A 25,492-nucleotide genomic window follows, 5' to 3' on the forward strand; every position below is an offset into this window, starting at 1 on the left:
CTGATAACTTTGCTCATAAAAAGTGACGTTTTAAAACTGTCTTATACTGCAGATTGCATCCGTTTGTCTTTCTTTGTTGGTTCATTTTTTTCGATCGTTCATTGAGTTTTTAAACAGAATATTTTGGGAATTTTTAGTAGCGTCATCTTCATCATTACAATGCCACAGAAACTATTGATTATACTGGTGGAGAAGGAGTATAATTTGAAATACATACTTTTATTTCAATGCTGCATATTTTAAATTTATCATTTGTAATCGTAAAAGAAACGATTAAATAGTAATATACATTTTAAATAAACAGTCATTCTTTGTAATACAAGAAATAGCTTTAAAATAGTTCGGCTGCATTATGAATGGTTAATACGTTCGTATTTTCAGCAAGAGATTAATAAACACAAATGTGTGTGCCCATAAACAAAAATATGGTTTTTGTATATGACCAATTACAAAAATCCTTCGGTCATTTATAAACTGTAAAATATACATACAAATACCATGCCATTTTAGTGGGGGGTTATTTCTCGTGAAATACTGACATCTGGCGACCACAGAAAGCAGTTATACACTTCGGACGTTAAATCCATTGACAAGTTCTTTCGCAGGAATCGGTTGACGTACTGGTACTGAAATTCCGTTACTGTCTTATATGTGGCTTACGTACTAGCAATTCTGAAATAATTAATTCCTTGTTTTCATGGATGCTCCAATGCAACTAAAAAGAGGGAACATGTATGGCATTGCAAGTATGTTCATTTTTAATACAGGCGTGCGAGAGCTTTCAAAGTTTTCTTTTGTTTTGCTTTTTTGTTATACATTAGCAACACGAGAAAACAACTAAGCAGCAGAGCATCGTAGATACCAAAGACAGCTGATAAAAGTCACCCTACAGTACCCATAACATTCCTCGCAGTTAAACCATTTGACGCTCAATTTCCTAACTTTTAAAGACACAAGAAAGAACAGCACGACGCAAAACGATTCCTGTTTCTATATATCTCGCCTACATCCTCTTGATGAATGCAAAGAAACCAACCAGAAGTTCTAACCACATCCGGAGGTGCTTCGGCTTATTTTAGCAATCGTCTGTAAAAGTATCAGTAAGTGTGAGCAGTTGGAGAGCGCTGCCGGCCGGACTGTCCACCTGTCCGGTAAGGCGGAGAGCATAAAAATCCTGCTGGATATTATACAGCACGTAAGCCGGACATGCCGATAAGTACCTATAACACCGCATTTAACCTTTTTCTGTTTGAGCGATTCGGTTTTCTAAATGTGACGTTTCATCTTCCTGCCTATGTTTTTTGAAGATATAAGGGAAAGTTGGATGGCCGGTGGTATTGTTTCATGATTAAATGTATGTGTTTAATAGTGTATGAAGGCGAGGCATTCACTGTGAACTGTGTTGGCGTAATATTATCCAAAAAGAAAGCGAAACGGTGCCCTGAGAGCAGGCAGCTGCAGCTTTCGTCCCCAGAATGGCTGTGAGCCCCCTGCGACACACTCTGCAGAGAGAGATCTTCACACCTCGGGAGCAGAGGCTGCTGGCTGTATCCTTTGTGTGGAAGGCCAGCAGGAAAAGAAAAAGTGCCATTTTGTGTGCTGCAGGTAATAATAATCAGAGGTGGGACGTTCGGTTCCAAATAGTACAAATGCAGACCGAGATTTTTTTTCTCCAACCAACTAGTTTACTCCGTCACTGTGACTCATTATATTCAACTTGTTAGTTGAGACAAAATTTTGGTCTGAATTTGTACTTTCTAGACCTGATCTTACAACCTTTGAAAATAATAATATTAATTAAGAGACAAAATAACAAACAAAAGCCCAGGTGCGCATGCACATACACACACACACACACACACACACACACACACACACACACACACACACACACACACACACACACACACAAGCACCCACTTATTAAAAGTGTATCTGACCTAAACATACACTTTTATGACTCTTACAGCTAATAGCTTTGGTATTAAGTGATAAAAAATATCCCTTTTGTAGCTGATGCAGTGGTACTACAGCCTCCATTTGCTGTGGCTGTGCCAGGGTAATGAGCATTACACGTCTCAGTGCCCGTGTGGATTAGTGCTACCCTGGCCTGTTCATTTTATTAGGAGCAGCCCAAGAGGGGCGTCCAAAAGGCATAAACTTGGCACGTGGCACCTTTCCCTTAAGGTTTCCCTTGCTGTGTAGAAGCCGGCTGAATTCGCTTGTGCTAGGCCAGCCAACAAAATGGTGTTGTCATCTCACCAAGTGTGTGGGTGTCTGGCATGCATGATGTGATTGGGAGCCTGAAACAAGCTTTTTTCTTCTTGAAATGTTTACACAGACAGTATTTTCCATCACAACAGCTGTCCAGATTCTACGCTTTTTTTGTTACTTTTGCTGTAGTACGCAAACTGCAATAAAAGCAGAAAAATAGATTTTTGTTTTCCAAATAAGGAAAAAAAAATTGCATTTTTTGTGAAGTGTGGATCTCATTCAGCGGTTGCATACAATTCACAGTGAGCATATTTCAATAATTTAGACTGCTTCTGACATTTTTACAGCATTAAGTGAATGGTCAACTGTGTATCAGGATCCTGAAAAATGACTTTGGTGTCCCTTCATTTCTAATATAAACACAATATATATATTACATATCACAATATGGTAATATTGTTTTAAAACACAAATGGCATCACTGGATGAGACAGTCGGGTAGGTGGTGATTCTGAGATGAGAAAAATAGCCATGATTTTCTGGGCTCGTGTATTTTTCCCTCTACAGCCGTCTAACACAAAACGGGTGCAGGGATGCCTGATATTGACATCTAAGGGTGACATTTTTGAAGCTGGCTGTTCGTAGTGCAATTTCTTTGAGATGTTGAGGGCTCTATCTTTTGAGAAGTGGGGTCAGCATCTTGCTGCTTACCCACGAATCTCCCCTTCATTGAATCACCAGCAGAGCTTTTCTCTCTGCTTTGCGCAATTATGGGCTTGTCTGTCAGTGACACGCTTATTGCATGTAGATGTAAAGCGCGCATTACATGCGTCGTGTATCGTGTCCGATAACAGCATTGTGGCCGTGGAGATATGTGAAGGACTTTGTGACGCTGTAATTAAAAACCTGATTTGCACGGCATTTAAAATCGCAGCTCTTCAAATCACTATGTGTCATTAATTGCAACACAGCCACACAAATTTCCTGATCCAATCAACAGTTCACAAGCATAAATGCCCATTAGGGGCGACTTCCTGATTCTCAGACACAAGGAGCTATGTGAAGATGGTAACACATCTGACCTCCAGGGGAAACAGTGACATTTATAACCCTTCACATTAATATTAATTGAAAATGATTTCCATCTGTATTATTTTAGCAACACTTTTTTTGATTTTCTTTTCTGTCCTCTCACTCTCTCTCCTTTCTCTGTATCACTCTGCCCTTCCTCCTGTGTCTCTCCAAAGTGAGCTCAGAGCAGAAGGCATCTGGGGAGGTGGTGCTGATGACAGTGAAGGCCGCAAAGAGCCACTACAAGCTGAATGACTGCTGGCCAGCGAGTGAGCTCACACTCGTAGATGGAATAGACGCCGTCAAGGTCAGAGCGGCGCTAAATCAAAGAACATTTTTGACCACGTTCCAGAATAAAGGGGCTTTGTCTAACTAAAATAATCTGGGCATGAGTCTTTGAGACTAGCCTCATGTAATTTAAATTTAAATTCACACGAAGATGTTTTTAAGGCCATGGTGGTGCAGTGGTTAGTACTGTTGCCTCACACCTCTGGGACCCGGGTTTGAGTCTCCGCCTGGGTCACATGTGTGCGGAGTTTGCATGTTCTCCCCATGTCGTCGTGGGGTTTCCTCCGGGTACTCCGGTTTCCCCCCACTGTCCAAAAACATGCTGAGGCTAATTGGACTTGCTAAATTGCCCGTAGGAATGCATGTGAGAGTGAATGGTGTGTGAGTGTGCCCTGCGATGGGCTGGCCCCCCATCCTGGGTTGTTCCCTGCCTCGTGCCCATTGCTTCCGGGATAGGCTCCAGACCCCCGCGGCCCAGTAGGATAAGTGGTTTGGAAAATGGATGGATGGATGGAGGTTTTTAAGGCATGTTAAAATCACTCGAGGATTCAGGGATCTGTGTATGTTGCTTATGGTCTCCCTGCTCCACCCATAGCCACCTATTTACTTATTTTTTATGGTCCAGAAGGAGGATCAGCATCTAGCTTCTCCGACAGGTGTGATCCCTCTAGAAGACTCCTAGCCAAGAAGAGTAAGCGCCAAGCAATGCCCACACAACCACTTAATACTTGGTCTGATAATTTACTATCGACTCATGCAATCCAGTAGCTTAGCTAATATGTTTTTGAACATATTGGTAATTGGTGCTGTCCAAGTATTAGACTTTCTGGTTTTCCTTAATTTAAAAAATGTGTTTCGGTCACTACCCACAGCTCATGACCATAGGTGAGGGTAGGAACTTAGATCGACTGGTAAATCGAGAGCTTTGCCTTTTGGCTCAGCTCCTTCTTCACCATGACAGACCGATGCAGTGCACTGCTGATGCCACACCTATCCACCTGTTGATCTCCCGCTCCATCCTTCCCTCACTCATGAGCAAGATCCCAAGATACTTAAACTCCTCCGCCCGGAGAGAGCAATTCCATTTATTTATTTATTCAATTTTATTTATATAGCGCTTTTAACAACGGTCATTGTGACAAAGCACTTTACATTTAAACGCCAGAACCCCACCAAGCAAGTGGCAAGAAAAACTCCCTCTAGCAGGAAGAAACCTTGAGAGGAACCTAGACTTGGAAGGGGACCCCAGCCTCCTCTGGGCGACCGGGGAGCATGAAACTGCATTTATATTGACATTCATTAGAGTTCATATAGTTATAAAGCACTCCACCATTTTCTGGCTGAGGATCATGGTGTTGGATTTGGAGGTGCTGATTTTCATCCCAGCCGTTTCATGCTTGGCTGCGAACTGCGCCAGTGAGAGCCGAAGTTCACGGTTTGATGAGGCGAACAGAACCACATCATCTGCAAAGAGCAGCGATCTAATCCTGAGGTCACCAAACCGGACACCCTCAACCCTCTGGCTGTGCCTAGAAATTCTGTCCATAAAAGTTATGAACAGAATCGGTGAAAAAGGGCAGCCCTGGCGGAGTCCAACCCTTACCAGAAACCAGTCTGACTTATTGCTGACAATGCGGACCCAGCTCTGACACCGGTTGTACACGGTACCGAACAACCCTTATAAAGAAGCGGCACCCTATACTCCTGGAGCACTCCCCACAGGACTCCCAGAGGAACGCGGTCAAATGCCTTCTCCAAGTTCAAAAAGCACATGTCGACTGGTTGGGCAAACTCCCAGGATCCCCCAGGACTCTGCTGAGTATCAAGCTGTTCCACGGCCAGGGCGAAAACCACACTGCTCCTCCTAAATCCGAGGTTCAACTATCCAACGGATCCTCCTTTTCAGGACCCCTGAATAGACCTTACCAGGGAGGCTGAGGAGTGTGATCCCCAGTCACAGGAGTGTGATGCCAATCCAGAGGCACCGCCTCCAATGTCCACGCGATGCCGCAGATACGTGTCAACCAAGACAGCCCTGCAACATCCAGAGCCTTGAGGAACTCTGGGCAGATGTCATCCACCCCTGGAGCCCGGTCGCCAAGGAGCTTTTTAACCACCTCAGCGACCTCCGCCCCAGAGATAAGTGAGTCCACGCCCAAGTCCCCAGACTCTGCTTCCTTATTGGAAGGCATGTTGGTGGGATTGAGGAGGTCTTCAAAGTATTCCTTCCACCGACTCACAATGTCCTGAGCTGAGTTCAGCAGCGCCCCATCCCCAGCATAAACAGTGTTGATGCTACAACGCTTTCCCACTCGGAGCCGCCGGATAGTGGACCAGAATCTCTTCAAAGCCGTCCGGAAGTCATTCTCCATGGCCTTGCCAAACTCCTCCCATTTTCAAGTTTTTGCCTCAGTGACCGCTGAAGCCTGCATGGGCTGCTCTGCGAGCATCATGGAACACTGAGATCCAGAGAATAGACGGTGCTAGGTGGGCCCAGCAGATGATCTCTCTGGAGAATGCTCTTAAATCCCGTTTTCCTACAGTGGTTGACTGGTTCTGCCTGTATGCAGCTCGGCAAGGTGATAAAGAAGATGCGTATGACTGGAAGCTCTGGTTGCAGAGCCTAGTGGAGTAGCACTCAGGCGCAGGAGCAGAACAGCAGGGACCTCTGAGCCACTCTGAACTGCCGGATGGTGGACCAGAGACACTGGCTGGCGAGATGTCCCTGCTGTTGGCAAACATAACACATCACAGGCTTTGGTCTCACTTCTCCCCCTCCTCCTGCACAGCCTGAGGCAGAGGGCAGTCCCTGTGGCTGATGCTGAGAGGAGGAAAAAGCCTAATGCAGATCTCCTGTATCTGCATTACCTATCAGCTGCCTCCGGAGTCCCACAGACCAAAAAGGCCTGATAGGACTCCTTCAGCTTGACAGCATCCCTCACTGCTGGTGTCCACCAGCGGGTTCGTGGATTGCCACCGAAACAGGCACCGACCACCTTAAAGCCACAATTCCGGTCAGCCGCCTCCACAATGGAGGCGCGGAACATAGCCCATTCGGACTCAATGTCCCCCACGTTCCCAACAAGCCCGCACTATATGCTTGGGTCTGCAAGGTCTGACTGGCTTCCTCCCCCACCAGCGGAGCCAACCCACCACCAGGTGGTGATCAGTTGACAGCTCTGCCCCAATCCTCACCCAAGTGTCCAATACATGCGGTCTTAAGTCCGATGACACGACCACAAAGTCAATTATTGAACTGCAGCCTAGGGTGTCCTGGTGCCGAATGGACACCCTTATGCTTGAACACGATGTTCATTATGGACGATCCGTGACAATCACAGATGTCCAATAACAAAACACCTCTCGGGTTCAGATCAGGGGGGTCATTCCTCACAATCACACCCCTCCAGGTCTCACTGTCATTGCCCATGTGAGCATTGAAGTCCCCCAGCAGAACAAGAGAGTCCCCGGGAGGAGCGCTCTCCAACACCCGTTCCAAGGACTCCAAAAAGGGTGGGTATTTTGAACTGCCATTTGGCACATAAGCGCAAACAACAGTCAGGACCCATCTTCCCACCCGAAGGCGAAGGGGGGCTACCCTCTCATCCACCACGGTAAACCCCAATGTACAGGCACCCAGCCAGTGGGCAATAAGTATGCCCACCTCTGCTCGGCGCCTCTCCCCGTAAAGGGGGTCCAACCCCCCTCAAGGGGACTGGTTACAAAGCCCAAGCCGTGCATCGAGGTGAGCCCGACTATATCTAGTCAAAACCTCACAACCTTGCGCACTAGCTCAGGCTCCTTCCTCACCAGAGAGGTGACATTTCATGTCCTTAGAGCTAGCTTCTGCAGCCAAGGATCGGACCACTAAGGTCCCCACCTTCCACCAGTGCCCAACTCGCACTGCACCCGACCCCTTTGGCCCCTTGTACAGATGGTGAGCCCATTGGAGGGGGGACTTACATGCCTTTTTCAGGCTATGCCCAACCAGGCCCCATGGGTGCAGGCGCTCCTGGGATCATTGGAACATGCAAACCCCTCCACCACAATAAAATGTCAGCTCCAGGAGATGAGCATACGCCTGTTCAGCAAAATCATTGATGAATATACCTTGCACAGCATTCAAGGAAGGAGAAGATTATTATACAATGCAATGCAATATAGTAGAGTATAGTACAATATAGTATCATGTAGTGCAGTGTATGTATAGTATAGTACAGTAATATAATAATCTCATAAACCGGCCTACATATATCCATCCATCCATTTTCCAAACTGCTTATCCTACTGGGTCGCGGGGGGTCCGGAGCCTATCCCGGAAACAATGGGCACGAGGCAGGGAATAACCCAGGATGGGGGGACAGCCCATCGCAGGGCAGCCTACATATATACTAAAGGTAATTTTATTAGCTTTTTTATGCGTGCAACAGCTTTGCTTTCCTTGGTTTATGCATTTCCTTTTGCTCGTCATTCCAAAGGTGGCTTTACGAAGATCTGTTGCTGTGAGAATTCAGCATTAAGCATTCTCAGTACATTTGGGTGGGCAGTGGCCAGTGCCCCCCCTCCCCCCTCGCAAAAGCAGCACCTGGTACATCTAAGCCACAGCAACACCCACACAGCAGAGGGCGCAATCATAACTGAAAAGCCTAGCTTTGTAACAGTAAAGTGCACAGTCAATGCTCCACCACAGAATACTGTATATACAAAGTGTAGGCAGGTCAGGTACACTGAAGAAGCCAAAGGTTCATTATTACTTTATTATTACTATTGATTTTTTTCTGCACATAATTTATTGTATTAATTGTCTTTATCATTCTTAATTGTTTTGCGTGACACTACAAAGTATGAGTTAATGCTACATTTATATAGCGATTTTGAAGACCTTCAAAGAACTTTACAGAACCAATTCATTTCAGTTCATGCAGCCATTTCAACCACCACCACTGTGTAGCCCCCACCTGAATAATGCAAAGGCAGCCATTATGCACCAGTATGTTCACCACAGGGTAGCTAAGGTGGTGAAAGAGCAGAAGAGAATTCACCATTTAGATATAGAGGGATGATTAGGAGGTCAGATTTGAAAATGCCTTGTATGATTCTATTGTTATAATTAAAACAAGGTGTAACTTTCTGTACCTGCTTATGTGAAATGGCCTTGTTATGGCGTTTAAACAGATCTGCTTGACCAGCGCTGTTACCTGGCATCACATATGCTCACACATGCACTTCTCTGGCCATACAGGAAACTGCAGAGTTTCATCTGCACCTGGACAAGGTGTACAAGTGGGTTTCCAGCAGCTCTGCAGAAAAGAAAGCCTTCGTTACCTGTCTTTGGAAGATAAACCAGCGATACCTCCAAGACAAAGTGCAATTCCTTAACATCAGCCCTGCTATCTTGGAAGGTACGCTTACTGTCCTATGAGTTTGTGTGCTTAGCCAATGAAATTTTCTTCAAGGTAAATTTGGCAAATATTACATTGTGTAATAATCAACAACACTCACTGAAGACTTACTACAACAGTGCTTGGTTCTGGGGGATGACAGTGAGTAATGTTTCAGTTATATACGTCTATTTGCCTACTATGGTGTTATTTTCTGTTATTTATTTATTTTTTTGTTATTTACTATTGACTAAACTATACATGTCTGCTGTCTATTTGGTTCTGAAAACAGGTAAGAATTTTTATGCAGTGTGTATAAAAAAAGCCCTTGAAATTAATTGATTTTCATCTGAGTACTCTTTAAAAAGAAAAATCACAATTTTGGTCTTGGTGCCTATTTTGAGTTTACATGGATTTACAGTACAGGACCAGTCAAAAGTCTGAATGCACCTACTGAAACTCATTTGTTTTTCAACAAGATAACAACCCGAAACACACCTTGAGGTTATGTGGTAAGTATTATCCAGTGAACAAGGAAAGAGGGACTGCTGTGACAGATGACCTGGCCCCCACAATTCCCACCTAAATATTATAGAGCTGCTTTGGGATGAGTTGGTTGAATAAGAGCAAGGAGGCCAACTTTTGCTCAAAACTTGTGGAAATTGCTTCAAGACTGTTGGAGAAGCATTCCAGGTGGCTACATGTAGAGGGTGGTTGGAAAAATGCCAAGAGTCTGAAATGCTGTCATTGAAGCAATAAGGGGCTATTTTGAAGTGTCTACAATTTGAGATGTTGAACACTTCTGTTAATCGTTGCAGTATTTAAAATATATTACTTCATTGCCTCGAGGCCATTTACTATAAGGTGAATAACAACTAAAATGCATTACAAGCAGCTGTGTCCAGACTTTTGACTGGTACTGTACATAACAACCAGACAGCATCACACAGCTTTGAGAGATTTGCCTGCATTCTTCATTTTTTGTAACTCAGTCTGAAATCTGTTGATAATAATGGGAGTGATAGAGGGTTACAGGGGCAGGTACAACACAAAGCTGTAGAGATGGCATGATTTGGAGCCGTCCCCAGTGGTGTAGTTTTATTCACTGAGCCCATATGAGCCCATCCTCCATGAGAATGTCACCCCAGATATTGCTTGTGGGAGTTTTACTTAGGGGGTGGGACCAATCATTTTTCATTCTGCCCTCAGTCCTTTTTTGTGTAAGTAAAACTCCCACAAGCCCTAATTCCAGCCAAATTTAATTAGTTTTATAGCAAGTTAATGCTATACCTTCACCAGGTATTAAATTCCAGGTCAGGTCTATTAGGTCTAACCTGTTGCCATAGCAATCACATCTAACTTGCTGTCATGTATTGCAGGTTTAACCTGTTGCTCTGGCTATTGGTTCTATTCTTTACCATGGCTGTCCGGTCTAATCTGTTACCTGGGTTGTTGTTACTATTCTGTTACCATGGTTATCAGGTCTATCCTTTTGCTCTGGCTATCGGTTCTATTCTGTTACCATGGTTATCCAGTTTAACCTGTTGCTCAGGCTATTGGTTCTATTCTGTTACCATGGTTATCAGGTCTAACCAGTTGCCTTGTTTGTCAGTACAATTTTATTACCTTGGCTATCAGGTTTAACCCGTTGCCTGTCACCTGTCACTTCCACCATCAATAACACTCTACAAAGAAGCAAAATTTAGCATCTGGGTTTAACGGCTCTCAGTATTGTATGCTGTAAAGATGCAGGTTTCTGTTCTCTGCCTTGCCCTTAGGCGTAGCTCATACATAAACAAACAGGGTACAGCACTGCACTCATTACCATTTTCAAGCATTTGTGGTCCTTCAATACTGACCTTCGTTGCCATTTCAGCGTCATCCCATGAACAGATGTTTTAAATGGCAGCTTTATTGGCCTGGTGCGGCTAAAACTGACAGGGAGAAATGTTGCAAATCAGAAAATGTGTCAGCTTACCAGTGCCAAGTCCCTCATTTACAGCAGCACGAGGAGACTGAAAACCTGCACTGAATTTAAAAAAAAAAGACCAAAGAACTGGATCGTGTTTATGGGTGAGGTTCATCAAAAAATATTGGCGTAAATGCCCGAAACTGAAGGGTTTTCCTCTTGTGTGGTGTCAGTTTTACAAGTTGTACACTGACTGGCAGAAGACTGTTCATTGAGCAGGTCCTGCGGGATTCAAGTAGGAATTTAGACAGGACATTGCCTTTCGTTTTGAAAGCTTTGCTACTGACGTTCAACTGTGCTGCCAGCTGGGAATACTTTGCTAAAAAAGGCTTAGAGAAAGTACTTTACTTTGCAAGTGCAGGCGGGTGTTTGTAATGGAGGGTGAGAGAAATCCTTTCTGTATTTCAGTTCAAAGAGATATGGTCACACTGTGTGGACACACATTTACATTTGAGCTGTAACATGTATCTGCTTCTTAACACCTCCAGATGGTCGTGATCATCAAAACTGAGTAAATCAGTGTCTCCTCCTCACCATCTGCTAATCTTTCATATTAAATTATCCGACATTCATTCTTATATATGTACAGTGTAGAGTATACACTTGTGTAACCTTGTCTTTCAGGCATATGGACTGTACAGGGCAAGTATGGGGGAAATAAGATTAGGAGTAAGTATAGGGAAAATAAGCCCATAAAACTGTACATCAGTTACCCTGGTGATTATTCTTCTCAATATTATTATTATTATTATTATTATTATTATTAATAATAATAATAATAATAATAATATTGTTGGTGCAGTGGTTAGCACTGTTGCCTCACACCTCTGGGGCCCAGGTTCGAGTCTCCGCCTGGGTCACATGTGTGCGGAGTTTGCATGTTCTCCCCATGTCGTCGTGGGGTTTCCTCCGGGTACTCCGGTTTCCCCCCACCAGTCCAAAAAACATGCCGAGGCTAATTATCTTACTAAAGCAAGCTGAAGTGTGGTTTCCCATCCTATGAGGGCCCAGAACTATCATGAAAATGCCTGAAAATGTCATACTTTTCTAACCCTAACCCTAGACTCAGTTTGTTAACTAATTTGAGGCCTTAGGGTGAAACAACAGGGTGTTGGAAAGTTTGAAATATGCCATTAATTCAAAATAAACTGTGGTTTCCCATTATACAAAAGCACTGCCTGAGGATAAAACACATTTTAATCCCTGAAAATGCTACATTGTGTCTAACTGTAAGCCTAATTCCTAATTATTCTTCTTCTTATTGTTTGTGTTATTATTGTCATTGTTATTATCATTAGTATTTATATGAAAGAAACAATGATAAATGTATAACCTAATACCTGTTTATCAGTGTGACAGTGTCCCTGCAGCTTCATTGTTTTAGGAAAGCATTGCACCTTGCATAATAGAAACCCCTTCAAATTAGCATAATAATGATGATTAGCAAAATAAAATAGATACAAGATGATGTTGATTTTTTGTTCATATCTATTACTCCCACAAATAACTGCTTGCAGAGGTATTACCATGGCAGCATGGGAGGGAAGCAGCAACGCCAGAGTCAAAAGGGGCGGAAGAGGAGGTGGAAGAGGAGGACTTCCAGGAGCTGACGCTACGGGAGGCGGCCGACGTGCAGAGGCTCATGGAGGAGAGCGACGGAGCCATGCAGGACGCCCAGGCCTTTGCCCAGACCCTGCACGCCAATCTGGCCAGCATGGATCAGGTGACCACCAAATACTCTTAGGCTCCATTAACCTCTATTCACAGTTACACATACTAATGGAGATGGAAGACCTCCAAAAGCAGAAACCAGGAAGCATTTTATTCGAAGGCTTTTGCTTTATGCTGGGTACAGATTTAGACTAGATTAGTCCTCAGCATTATTAAGAAGTAAATCCAGAACTTAGTCTAATGCATCTGTGGTAGATCACCTTGGTTTGACTTCTGGGACTGGCAGACTGATGTAACTGTTGTGCCCCTGCACAAGGGTCAAGCCTACAGGGGTGTTGCATGCTGGCTGACCCTGTGCTTTGACCCCAAAACTTGCTCTAACCTATATATCTTTCTGTGTACCTCATGGAGATCTATAGAGTAGTGCTGGGGAACTAAATGCGTGAATTTTTGTGATAATTTGGACATTTTGACCCGTAAAAAAATTGACGTGACTGACGCATTATCCTGTGACGTGCCAAGAATTTGTTCACTTATCCAATTTTGCTAGCATTTGCTTTCACTAGTTTGGAGGCAAGGAAACTTTTAGTTAAAATGTTACCAGATGGCATTTTAGAAAAAACGAAAGTAGTATGTTCAATTTGCAAAGCTGAATTTAGTAATTCATCACTGGCCTATCTTCTGAGAGCGAAACACCCGAGTAACGTTTCCGAGATATCAGGTACTCTTCATCAGTCCACTTTGTTTGAGTGTGCTACTCGAAGCGGACCTTTGGCAAAAGAAACTAATGATAAAGTCACAGGGGCTTTAGCTAAATGAATAGCTAGAAACTGTCATTCTGTTAACACAGTAGGACAAGGGACTGAAAGAAGTCATTTGAGTTGCATCAGAAGATTCATTTTTATAATCTGCTACCCAGAAGAACTATTAGAGTAAAATCTTGTTATAGTGGACTCGTTTATAATGGAATATCGTCTATAACGGACGAGGTCCGCTGGTCCTGGCCATACACCTTTAAGAACATGCAGAAAAAGCATTGTATATAGCAGACTCTCATATAATGGAATTTCGCTTATAATGGACAAACAATTTGGTCCCCAGGGCTGCATTTAGCTATAGTTTTGTTCGGCTATAACGGACATGCAGGCTCCACCTACAAGGCGTGTGGCGTGCCGGTGATATCCAGCACAGATACCTAGTCGGGATTATTAACAGTCACGCAGGTAAAGCTGGATTACTACATGTACAGCATAATAATCTATACCACAAGTGTGTCTGCTGGGATGTGGCATGAGTAAATGGTGTCCTGTAGTTCTGGGCACAGAGCAACTCTGGATATAACAGATGTTGGATATAAAGGACTGTTTTGCCAGGTCCCTTGAAGTCCGTTATAACTGGATTTTACTGTATGTCTAGAATAGTCACTCTAAATGTGCACTGAAAATGAGTGGGGATTATTGCACATCTGTAAGTAATGACAACTACCTTGGTGTCACCATATTGATGAACAGTGGAATCTATTCTCATTTGCATTGTGAGCAACTGTGAGCAAAACTACAGAACGTAAAAGTAAAATGGTGACTGTTCAGAATTTCAATAGCTGATCTGATAAGAGATGAGTAGTTTTAAGTTTCAGCTGCTTTGTTTATGGAAACTAATTTAATTGTGTGTTTTGATGGGTAATACAATGGCATCTCTTCTCAGTGAAGTCTGTTTATCTAGTTATAACTCAGCTTGATACTTGTTTGCAAGAAGTGTAAGTAAAGAATTTTAGTTTTTTCACAGGTTAATTCATTAAAATGTAAAATCTAAAATATTATGCTCCTGGGTTTATGTTACAGAAAATGTATATATTATTCAATTGTTATTGTGTAAGTTTACATTTTTAAATGTTAAGAATTTCATGCGATTAATCACAATTAAATACGGAAAACTCTGTGATTAATTAGTTAAAAATTTTTAATTGACGCACAGCCCTACTATACAGTATAACTACTCTATTCTATATAAGGCCTGCTGGGGTCTGTGCTTCTGAGAATACCTGGGTTGTCCCTGTTAGATCTGTGCTGGTGAAATGAATACAAAGGCAGCATGATCAGCCTACTGGGAAGATGGCATCTCCATCCTCCAGCAGCAGTGCATCCAGTCATACCTCAGACTGGGAATCAGTGCCGTAGCCTGTCATTCCAGCAGAAGGCTGCCTTTGGGCTGAAACTGCTCTCCATCTGGAGTCCCTTCAAGACCACTGGGTTTTGAATGCTTCCCTTGTTTTGGAGCTTGTTCCCTCTTTCAGGATCTGTGCATGCTCTACACAGGGGAAATTGCATGCTTTCTCATTACTTTGCAATAATAAGGTACAATAATTCAATCCATGTCCCCAGTTAATAATATTATCCATATTCAATATATTAGCAAAAGCATTCAGATTACAATAAACTCATATTTGGAAATATTCTCACTTTATTAAACCATTTACCAAAATTATGACTGATGTACACAATTAAATTGCTCAACACAATTATTCTTATTGCCACTAATACACATAATATAAATAACTAAATTACATTGAACCTTTCCTTCTAATCCTATTGCTGAGTTAGGGTAAAAACAGTTTGAATATGACTGAGGCTGTCATCATGCTAAATTACAGTGATGGACTAAAGGATACTGCATGCACCTTATAGACTAAAGGATGCTTTATGTATTTTTTCACCCCACCAGTGCTCTCTGTTCAAAAATGGACACAAAGCATGCCCCAGAGCAAACCAAGAGCACCATCTAGTGGCGTAAAAAAAATACAGCATGGTTCATAAGGCATCATTTTGTTCATCACTACTAAATTCCATCTTGATGAACTGGCACTCTCAGTGGGTAGCATTTTGCATGCAGGGCATATCTTCTCCTGTATTTGTTCTGGGAGTGCCAGTTTCCTCCTGCTGTACAAGGACATGCCATTTACTTGTACTGGAATCTCTAAGCTGACAGTATAATGTACTTGTGTGCTTGTCCTGTGATGGACTGGCATCCCATCCAAGGTGCTCCATGCTTACTGGGAGAAGCTTCCTGCTTCCTCTGTATTAGATCAGCAGTTATGGAAGGCGGAATGACATTTGAATGCAGTGAAACTAATGTTGTCCAATCACCAAACACTGTGTCATCTTTACTCACCCCCAGGAAAACTTCCAATCCCTGATGGAGACCGAGCGTCAGGGAGAGCAGCTGCTTAGCCTGCTCGACGAGGCCCTGCTGGAGGTGACACACATCGAGGAGGTGTTGTCCCATTATGACGAGCTACTGCATGGCGTCCAAAAGCAGATAAACATCCTCCACACCAGCAGTGCTTGGCTACAGCGCATCGACCGTAACCACAGCCAGCTTTGTTCGGAGCTCTGCCAACTAGTGGTAAGGAGGACATATGCAGTAACAGTGAAAAGTTTGGACACACCTGTTTTTAAATCTCTATTTTACTCATCTTATACTCTTATAGTAAAAGGCCTTGAGGCAATTAAGTAATATATACCAAGTACTGCAACAACCAACAGAAGTGTTCAATATCTAAATTTTTTCTCAAATTTTACATGCCCGTTTTGCTTTGATGACAGCATTGAAGATTCTTGACATTCTTTCAACGAACTTCCAGTTGTAGCCTCCTGGAATGCTTCTCCAATCATCCTCAAGGAGTTTCCACAAGTTCTGGGCACAAGTTTGCTACCATATTCTTACTCCTCAATCCAACTCACCCCGAAGCAGCTCTGTAGAGTTTTGGTGGGGGGATTGTGAGGGCCAGGTCATCTGTCACAGCACTCCATCTCTTTCCTTATTCACAATACTAACTAGATACATAACCTTGAGGTGTGCTTAAGGTCAGTATCATGTTGAAAAACAAATGATTTTCAGTAGGTGTGCCCAGACTTTTGACTGTACTGCAGATTTTGTATAACTCTCGCTCTGCTCATACCTGTACCGGCGCATTCATTGGAAGTATAGTCTAGTCACACTTTTGCTAGTCAACTCTTCAGCATACGTACATTTGTAATGTGCTGTTTGCCTTACTTGTTTGTTGCTTTGAAAAACAGTATCTACTAAAAACAGTAAAGTAAATAATGTTTAAGTAGTTAGTCAGTATGAATTAACATTTATTATGGCAAATCCAGTCAACTTATATGATTAGTAATATTTTTATAATGCATGTAATATTACAGAAGCTGAGAATGGTTGTGCTTGCAATTATTTTTTTAATGCCGTTATCGCAAGATAAAAAACCTTGATTTCTCATGATAACGAGTGCTTAATTGCCCTGCTAAACACAAAACACCTGTACACAATGTCACTTTTCAGTACCAAAGGATGAAAGATAATGATAGCATCCATGCTGTACCCCTTTACAGCACTGTTTAGTGGACTAAGTATAGCTTTAATCGGAGTTTTATGATACAGGCTTTCACTATAACACGCATGGGAGAATATTGTATTTTGATAATTAGATTCAATTGACATTGACTTTCAAATGGAATCGATAAAATGTGGCTTTATACGACTTACCAAAAAGTTAATGAGGCAAAATAAAGCTATTAGAGTAAATCAGTTGCTACAGTTGTCAAGATACCTGTAGATTTTCTCGAGAAAATGAGCTTCGTTATCTCAGGATAACGAGATAATTATCTCGAGATAACGATAAAAAAAAAAATTATTGCAAGCACAGCAGTTCTCAGCTTCTGTATAATATAATATAATATAAAGTAATATAATATAATACCTACTGTATGGTTTGTTCAGGAAAGAGCTGGTAGTTAGTAGCTGGTAAGCAGGTTTCTGTGTGAAGTAGACAGGCAGCACTAGCTCAGCTCCCTTCCTGTCAGTGCTCTCCACTTTCATCTCTGTGGAAGCAGATGTCACCCTGCAGTCTGTGTGTTGTCAGGACTGGCTGTCAGTGCGCGAGGAACACTTGCAGGTCTTGACCAAAGGGGACCTGGAGAATGAGGAGCAGATGAAGGGCTGTGTCGAGGCGGTCTGGGCGCTGTCCCAGGGCCTCTACCCGCCACTCAGCACAGGTGCCTTACGCTCTAACGCTCTGGCTGCTGATCTTACCACCAGCGAATCGTAGAATGTGCAGTGTGTCATTTTTTGTCCAGTTTCTGTCACAAACATGAATGAAGGTAAAAGGATGAATCCAGAGTCATTTGATTTTTCTGTTGATCATAATATATTTATCCATCAGGTAAAACCATTAGATAAATAAGTTGAATGTATCATTGATACAAGGTACAACAGCCCAACAAAGGACCCAACACACATGTACTAGGGTCGGTTATTGAATTGCTAACATGGGGAAGAATTCTAAATATGAAAAGTAAAAATGAATTCAAAATAGGATTTCTAAAAACATACTGTAGTGGGAATTTTGCAGTGTCTTGGAATACAGTGAAAGGCCATTATGTTGATGTTAGGCATTATTGGTTGTGTGTCAGGACAGCGCAGACTGCAGGGGGTAGCGGAGCAGCTTATCCGGTTCGAGAGTGTCCGTCAGACCTTTGAGCTCCGTCTCTGCCGACACATCACGAACGCCGTGATCCTGCAGGTGGGTGGGGTCACCGCAGCTGCTTCGAATTGATGCAGAAGGCCAAGACAGGCAGCGGAGGCAGGAGCATAGGGTCCAGGCCCTGAGAGTGTGACGAGTTTCATGGCCCCCATTGACAGGGCCTGAGAGAGGGAGAGAATGGGGCCAGCACCGAGCCCTGGAAGCCCAACGTCTTCCACGTGTCACTAATGCGCTATAAGCCCTTGATGGAGTGGCTGAAGGAGAGTAACCCAGTCATCTTGCAGCAGCTAAGCAAGGTTAGAACGAAGTGACTGACACTCAAAGGCATGTGGAGCTGGGCTGTAGGCATTCGGGATTCATGCCGTGGCAAAGGCAATTCTATATATAGCTTCTCTGTTGTGTGCTCTAATGATAGCATCCCAGCCATTAGCCAGAGACATACTGCACAAATTACCAAAGTTGGGAAAATGTAATGCAATCTGCAGCTGCAAAATTATAATTAGCATATCTCAGTTCTTATTGGCATGTTTCCGAGAGGCATTTTTGTGTTTACCTTGTCGATTGGGGCTGTTAAATTTAAACCTGTGTAATAAATGTCTCTCTTGTAGCTAAAAAGGTCAATAAAATTCTCTCTAATTTATTTGTATTGACACAAGAAAATATCCACTAGACACATTTAGCTATAAAATACTAATACTGATAAACAACACCAACAGGGAATACAATGCAGAGTAGCTTCCCTGGAGCTACAAATTCCATTATTATATTTTCCATTCATGTAGCATTCAGGCATCTTCACTCATGGAAAGTATCAAATGCATTGTGTTATCAAAACTGTGTTTTGTTCTGTTGGATTGGCTTCAATTGAATACTGACACTGGAATCAATATGAAGGTAAGTAGCATTTTATTTCTTGAATGGAAAGCATTGGTAGCTCATTAACCATGCTCAGTAAAGACTATGTCAGGGGTGGTATGAAAATTAATTTGTTGACTTGTACAGTGAAATTGAAGGGAATTTGAAATGCATTTCTGAGAATGGAATGGAATCAATTTGACTGATGTTTACTTTTAGTGCACGGTTTCTCCTTGATCTCATGGGCTACAGCCATATTGTGGAAGTCTCTGATTGCCATCTAGTGGCTGATTGGGCTTGCTTCATTCAAATCAGTTTAACTAGATCCATTTAAGAGTAAATTCTTAGAAAGTATGTCTTGGTGTCATGCAGGTTTATGCTGAAAACATTTGCAAGCTTTACGAGAGACAAATGAAAGACCTTTTCGATGCAGCCAGACTCCAGTTCTGTGTACCGAAAGATTCAAAAAAAATTGGTGAGTTTCCGGTTATTGGTCGCAGTCCTATCAGAATGATAGCCAGAAGCTCAGAGTGGAAACTGTATTCCCCTAACCCTCTTTTAGTTTGTGGTGTCACACTGACATGGCTGAAATGGGCCTGTGGAGAGCTCTGGTTGTTCCTTGGTATCATCGTTATTCAGCCTGACCATGTGGCATTGGTGTAGGTGTGATCTCAGCGCTCCCGGACTCGGTGACCAGTGCCGCCGGCTGTATGGCCAGCGTGTCCAGGAGCACGCCAGTGTCATCATACTCGGAGGGGCAAGCCAGCATGGTAAGCCACATGGCGCCAGCTCAGTAAGCCTTTTGGTGAGGCGTTTTAGACAGTCGATAATTCATGCAACCTTTCCCTTTCCCCTAGCTATGAGCTTATTTAAACAGTGCGGATTGAGTATTGTGTAATGACATTCCCTCAATAACCAAGAACCAAGTTCTGGAAATAAACTTCTGCTGAAGCAACTTTTTGTAGAGTTCCAAAGAACACAGCAGGCAAACCTGGAGGAGTGATTATAGGTTAGATTTGATTAGGTCAGCGTATCGCTTCGGTCTGTGTGTAGCTGCATGCTCCTTGTTTGCTCCAGGTGATCCAGCAGGTCCTGAACCAGCTAGGAGCAGTGTGCATCAAGGAGCAAGAGTTCCTCACATCCTTCTTTGGCCTGAACAGCAGCTCCAGTACCGTGGCGGTGAGCAGATGATCTTTCAACATCTTTTCTGCCACCTCATTTCCACAACTATTTAAAAAAAAGTCCCAATTTTCCGGCTCTTGTCTTTTTCTTTTCTTTGCTTTTCCTGGAAGATCCTTCATAAAAAAGAAAAAAAAACAGGGGGCACCAAAGTCAATAAATGGCAAAGTAGCAGCGATCCAGCCCACTGGTAGTTGTCCTTGTTTATGGGAAGCAGTTTTAAATGTGATTTCAAGGTGCAAATAAACTCCTCAGTCATCCTACGGAACCTGCACAACTGTAAACTAAAAACTCTGTTGATTGAATTTGCTCAAACCTATGTGTGTGCTGCCTATAATTATATCTTTGTGCACCCCCCCCCGCCTCCAGTTCCATGCTGGTAGGAGAAGCAGTGTTGTTGACCAGACCCAGAACTCAGTGTGAGTGCCCTGCTGCGGAGTAGCGTGAGAGATGTGGCACCTGAAAAGCACTCAGCCCATTTGTGTCTCATTCTGACTGTAGTGGCCGCTGAGTTTACGTGTTACATGTCCTGCTACAGTACCCGGGAGCAGAAAAAGAGGCCTCACAGCTGGATCCGAATGTCAGCCAGCTTCGAGCCCCTAGAGCCCTGCATGGAAGGCTGGGACTGCATCCAGGCCGTGCTGGGGTCAGCGGAGCCCCGCCTCTGTGCCCTGCTCAGCTCATGCGAAAAGGTTGATCCCCTGAGCTGCCTGGTGGTGCTGAGGTGTGTGGGACGCGGCCTGTCCCAGTACCAGCTGCAGCTGACGGCCTCCTTCTACTGCTCTCTGTTGCAGTGCGCCCAGCAGCACAGCCAGCACAGCCTGTGCACTTATGCGGTGAGTTATGTGAACGCAGCCTGTCCCCTTATGTGGTGAGGCATGCGAGCACAGACTGTCCACCTGTATTTAATGTTACAGGTGGACAGCACGGCGCCCCTACTGCACTCTACACTGTCAGGGAAAAGGGTACAGCCCTGGTACAGTTTGTACCTCAAGGTACAAACAACAATAAAGTACCCGCAGTGTTACAAAAATATTCCTCAGATTCTATTTCTGTACTTTAAAGGGTACATTTACCTAAGATTGATTTGGCAGACCCATGAGGGTACAACCCTAGTGACATGTTATTGTACCCTGAAAGGTACAGATTGGTACTTTTTTCTGACATTGTATGGCACCTATGAGTCATGAGTTGAACAGAAAATAAAAATTGTCCTTGCTGAGCAAACATCTGCCGGTGGGGCCCCTGCTTACGTTTTGTCTGCTATTGTCTGCATAGGAATCTCTGTGCAGGGAGGTGGAGAGTCCGCAGGTTTTGAAACGGACCCGTGGGGGCATTCTGCCCTTCATTTCCCGCCTGGAGGACTTTATGTACCACGGCAAGGCCATATTAATGGGGGAAGAAGAGCGATGGGGCCTGGACAGCTTATACGCCAAGCTGCTCAAGGCGGCCGTCCACACCTGTGAGTGCGGGAGAGCGTCTCCGAAACAAAGCTGCCACTCATTATAGCTGTAAAAGGAGTTTCTCATTCTGAGTCTAGCAGCACCTGATCTAATTTCCATAAAAATGCACAGGTGCAGACAGAATTTTGCTTGGAGTTACGGATGCATCCATCCATTTTCCAGCTTGTTCTAGACAGGGTCACAAGAGGGCCTCTTGCCCCTCCTGTGTAGGAGTACACTCTGGATGGGATGCCAGCCCATTACAGGGCACAAACACTCATACCCAGCTGGCAGGGTAGAGATGCCAGTTGGCCTAACTTGGCACAGAAACAGTGCAAGTGAATAAAACCATAATAAATAACCGATTATGTGACTATATGTATGGATGAACGCAATCTTCATATGATTTATTTGTTTATGTTATCTTCCCACAGTGGAAAAGCTTTCTGGGTCAAATGCACGCTCAGGCCCCCTGGTGGTGAGGCTGCTGAATTACCACCGGCTGGTAGACTTTCTGGAGCAGCTTGGGCTGTCAGGACTCGACAAGGTGCATGAGGAGGCCAAAGAGAGGATGATGCTGCACCTCCGGCACTACATGGCCATGCAGATGGGCCAGCCACTTGGCTTGCTGAGTGTGAGTCATGTGCCCGCGAAATGCAATGAAATTCAGTGGCTTTGATTTGGGGAGCTACAGTTTGTTTATATATTACTGTATTTTGCAATATGGATGCAACTGATAATGATAATATTGTACCAGAATTTTGACCGCTTATATTTTTTATATTTAAGCAGTGCTTCTCAGTATCCCTAAATTGAATGAAGTTATTAATAAATACCCTTTTCATATAAAGATTCTCAGTTTTAATATTTTCCTTTTTTCCTACTCATTATTTTTTAGTTTTGGTCATAATATATTACTTTAAAAGTTGGGAGATGCTATAGAGGATAGATATTATACAGTACGTTAGGGAAAGTGGGTACAGAAGAATGCTGACTCTCTGAACAATGACAGACACAATATAAAAATAATATGACATAGTCCATCCTTCCATTCATCATTCTTAACCGCTATGAGCCTGCAAGCTATGAAATAGAAATAAAACAAATATTCGTAAGGCAAGGGAGAGAGACAGACAGACAATAAAACCAGGACTAGATTTTGAGCCTGATGAGACTCCTCACATGTAGACTAATATGGTTAGAGAAGGTAATCTGGCTCCTTTGTTGCTGAACTGTGATTTCCACCCATGATCCAGTGCCGTCAGGCTGTTCATTTTTGCCCATGATCAAGTGCTGTCACGCTGTCCATTTTCCACCCATGATTGAGTGGCAAATGGACTGCATTTATATAGCGCTTTTCTACTCCTACGAGTACTCAAAGCGCTTTACATTTCATGCCTCACATTCACCCATCCACACACTCATTCACACACCGGTGGCGGAGGCTGCCATGCAAGGTGCCAACCTGCTCACCGGGAGCAATTTGGGGTTCAGTGTCTTGCTCAAGGACACTTTGATGGGGTTAGAAGGAACCAGGGCTCGAACCTGCAACCCTCCAGTTGCCGAACGAGAGCACTACCTCCTGTGCCACCATCTTCCCCAGGACTTCCTGGACGGGGTGCAGGGCCACCTGGCACATGGCGTGCAGGAGGAGGAGGTGGGCTTCCAGCTGGCCTACAGCAAGCAGGAGCTGCGCCGTGTCGCAGAGCGCTACACCAGTCGAGAGGTGCAGCGCACCCTGGAGGCCTCACATAGACGGCTGAATCGCGAGCTGGCGGACTGCCCCCGCCTGCTGCAGGTAACTCACTGGCACTGACCGTGCCAGGAATGGGGGAATTGTTTTACCTGCTGTGCCATTCAAATGATATGTGGTATATAGAGTAATATACCACTCAGCCCAGTCCTTGGGACCCACCAGACAGTCCACATTTTTGCTCCCACAGATCTCAGCACACTTGAAACAATCAATCAAGAATATGAATACATGGTAGAGGTGTACTGGGATGGGGCAAAAATGTGGACTGACTGGCAGTCCCTGAGGACCAGATTGAGAAACACTGCTATATACCAGTAAGCCATGGATAGATAGAAAGACAGACAAACTTTATTATCAAGGGGAAATTACTTCTAGACATTTCTTCTATAACTTGCATTTTTCAGTTGAGAGTGAGAGTCTTTATGTATTGGTTACACTTGAAATAATTAATCACCTAAGAAAAGCAGCTTCATTCTCTCAGTACCACTGCAGAAACACAGTGACAATGTAGCTTCTCTTCTTAAAATATGAATGTGAATAATGGACACAGATGTGGCAGATCCTATATTCTCCTTGTGCTTTAAGTGGTTTCAGTAAAACTGAAGCCTTTTGCAAAAGCTTCACAATCAGTCACCCCACTTGTTCTAATAAAATAACTCATTATTTGGTGGCCCCTTCTGATAGATTCTGGTGGGGGGCAGGTTCGTTAAATTTTAAGGAGCCGGCGTCATGTGCAGGAACATGAATGATTCTGTAAGGACTGCTGTTTGCTTGGCTAACCTCAGGAGGTGTGGAATGCCATGAAGACAGCTTTCCTGGAGCAGTACCGGGAGGCAGAGAACCTCATAAAGAAGTGCTACCCTGGAGCAGGCATCTCACTGGACTTTACTGAGCAGGACTTGCTGGAGTACTTCAGCACAATCAGCAAGGACTCCCCAGCATGAATGTCATGTTGTCATTGGAGATGAAAGTTACTAGTGTATCAGAGCTCATTGGAATCTTTTTGAAAGTTATTTTTCAACAAAAAAAATCTCCCAGATAAGTAGCTTGCTTTTTATGGATCAGTGCTTATTAATTATGGTTATAACATTTAAAAAATATGCCATAATTAAAATATTTCACCATTGCTTTTATGTTTTTGATTATGTACTTCACAAAGCTGTGCACTGTGACAGTTCTTTCATGTATATTAATTGGATCTTTGAACATACTGCATTTTCGTGAACCTTCAAGTCAGTGCAGGTCAAAGCTGGAACTGTGTAATCCAAAATGTATGCTGGAAAGGTTTCGCAATCAGCAAAACACCGGTATGATCTTCAATTTTCTCTTTAACAGGTGGCTATGATGGTGTTTTGGTTATGTATCATAGAGCAGTGCAAAAAATATAAATATAAATGGCAAATATAAAGAGAATTATAAGCATTGGCCTCATAACATTCTTGAGGGTACAAAAAAATAACAAGGCATCAAATTATTTTTATAAACTGTGAGACTTTTGAAAAATGCAATAAAATACAAAGCATTATGGGTTTTCTATTTATCAGATGTGTGTCTGAATGTCATGAGAAATTATGAAAAGGTATCGAGAAGTATAAAAGGCATGTCATATTTCCTGAGAAGAAAATATGGGTGAACATACACTTGCAGCTGAGTAAATACTGAGGTACTGATGTGCATTTGAGCTGCTGGAAATACAGTATACTGACTTCACTCTGCATTAGCAGCAACATAGTGCTGGTATCTTAATGATCACAACAGAATACAAAATGATTTAAGACAATACTTCTTATCCTGGGACATGGCTCTTCAAATGTGTTATCCTCCCAGATCTGGAGAATTTGTATTGCTCTCATCAATCACTGCTTTTGTGTTTTCTTATTACTGAAATACTTTACCTGTCACTTCACTTTTTCATTGGCACAAGCTGTTGCTGTCACCTTAGTGTTTGCTTTGCTTAGTGTATTTGCTTTTGAAAAAGATCATGCCATTTTGAGAAATTACACATTCTCTTGGAAACTTCCACGGCTCATTATACGGATGATATGATTGGGGCAATGACACCTGACCAAATGCGTGAAGCAGTAGTATTACTCTCTATCCTATATTACACTGCAACAATGCTAGACA

General features: G+C 43.3%; 1 protein-coding gene across 8 annotated transcripts; it reads left to right on the top strand.

Moving 5' to 3' along the window:
* Window positions 1-607: 607 nt before the first annotated feature.
* Window positions 608-24,890, top strand: LOC125751144 (exocyst complex component 1-like). 8 transcript variants are annotated; one of them, XM_049029721.1, is made up of 18 exons: window positions 608-1,605; window positions 3,462-3,592; window positions 8,816-8,975; window positions 12,441-12,646; window positions 15,769-15,996; window positions 17,513-17,645; window positions 18,063-18,172; window positions 18,292-18,429; window positions 19,361-19,463; window positions 19,652-19,758; window positions 20,066-20,167; window positions 20,537-20,586; window positions 20,706-20,859; window positions 20,962-21,003; window positions 21,446-21,629; window positions 22,044-22,243; window positions 23,213-23,407; window positions 24,151-24,890. In XM_049029721.1, exons 1-18 carry the CDS (start codon window positions 1,476-1,478, stop codon window positions 24,307-24,309), a joined length of 2,532 nt encoding a protein of 843 aa, XP_048885678.1. In that variant the 5' UTR covers window positions 608-1,475; the 3' UTR covers window positions 24,310-24,890. The 8 variants fall into 8 exon arrangements, with proteins under 8 accessions (XP_048885678.1, XP_048885671.1, XP_048885672.1 ...); XM_049029714.1 differs by having other exon boundaries at window positions 608-1,195; window positions 1,370-1,605; window positions 20,706-21,003; XM_049029715.1 differs by having other exon boundaries at window positions 608-1,195; window positions 1,426-1,605; window positions 20,706-21,003.
* Window positions 24,891-25,492: the final 602 nt, after the last annotated feature.

Source organism: Brienomyrus brachyistius, chromosome 10 (genome assembly GCF_023856365.1).
Source record: "Brienomyrus brachyistius isolate T26 chromosome 10, BBRACH_0.4, whole genome shotgun sequence".
NCBI classification, from domain to species: Eukaryota; Metazoa; Chordata; class Actinopteri; order Osteoglossiformes; family Mormyridae; genus Brienomyrus; species Brienomyrus brachyistius.

Excerpts from the sequence above, each read along its gene's own strand:
- LOC125751144 (XM_049029714.1), top strand. The coding sequence starts at position 1,476 with ATGGCTGTGAGCCCCCTGCGACACACTCTGCAGAGAGAGATCTTCACA. Across the intron at positions 8,976-12,440 it reads CAGCCCTGCTATCTTGGAAG|AGGTATTACCATGGCAGCAT; the intron begins GTACGCTTACTG and ends AACTGCTTGCAG. Across the intron at positions 17,646-18,062 it reads CTACCCGCCACTCAGCACAG|GACAGCGCAGACTGCAGGGG; the intron begins GTGCCTTACGCT and ends GTTGTGTGTCAG.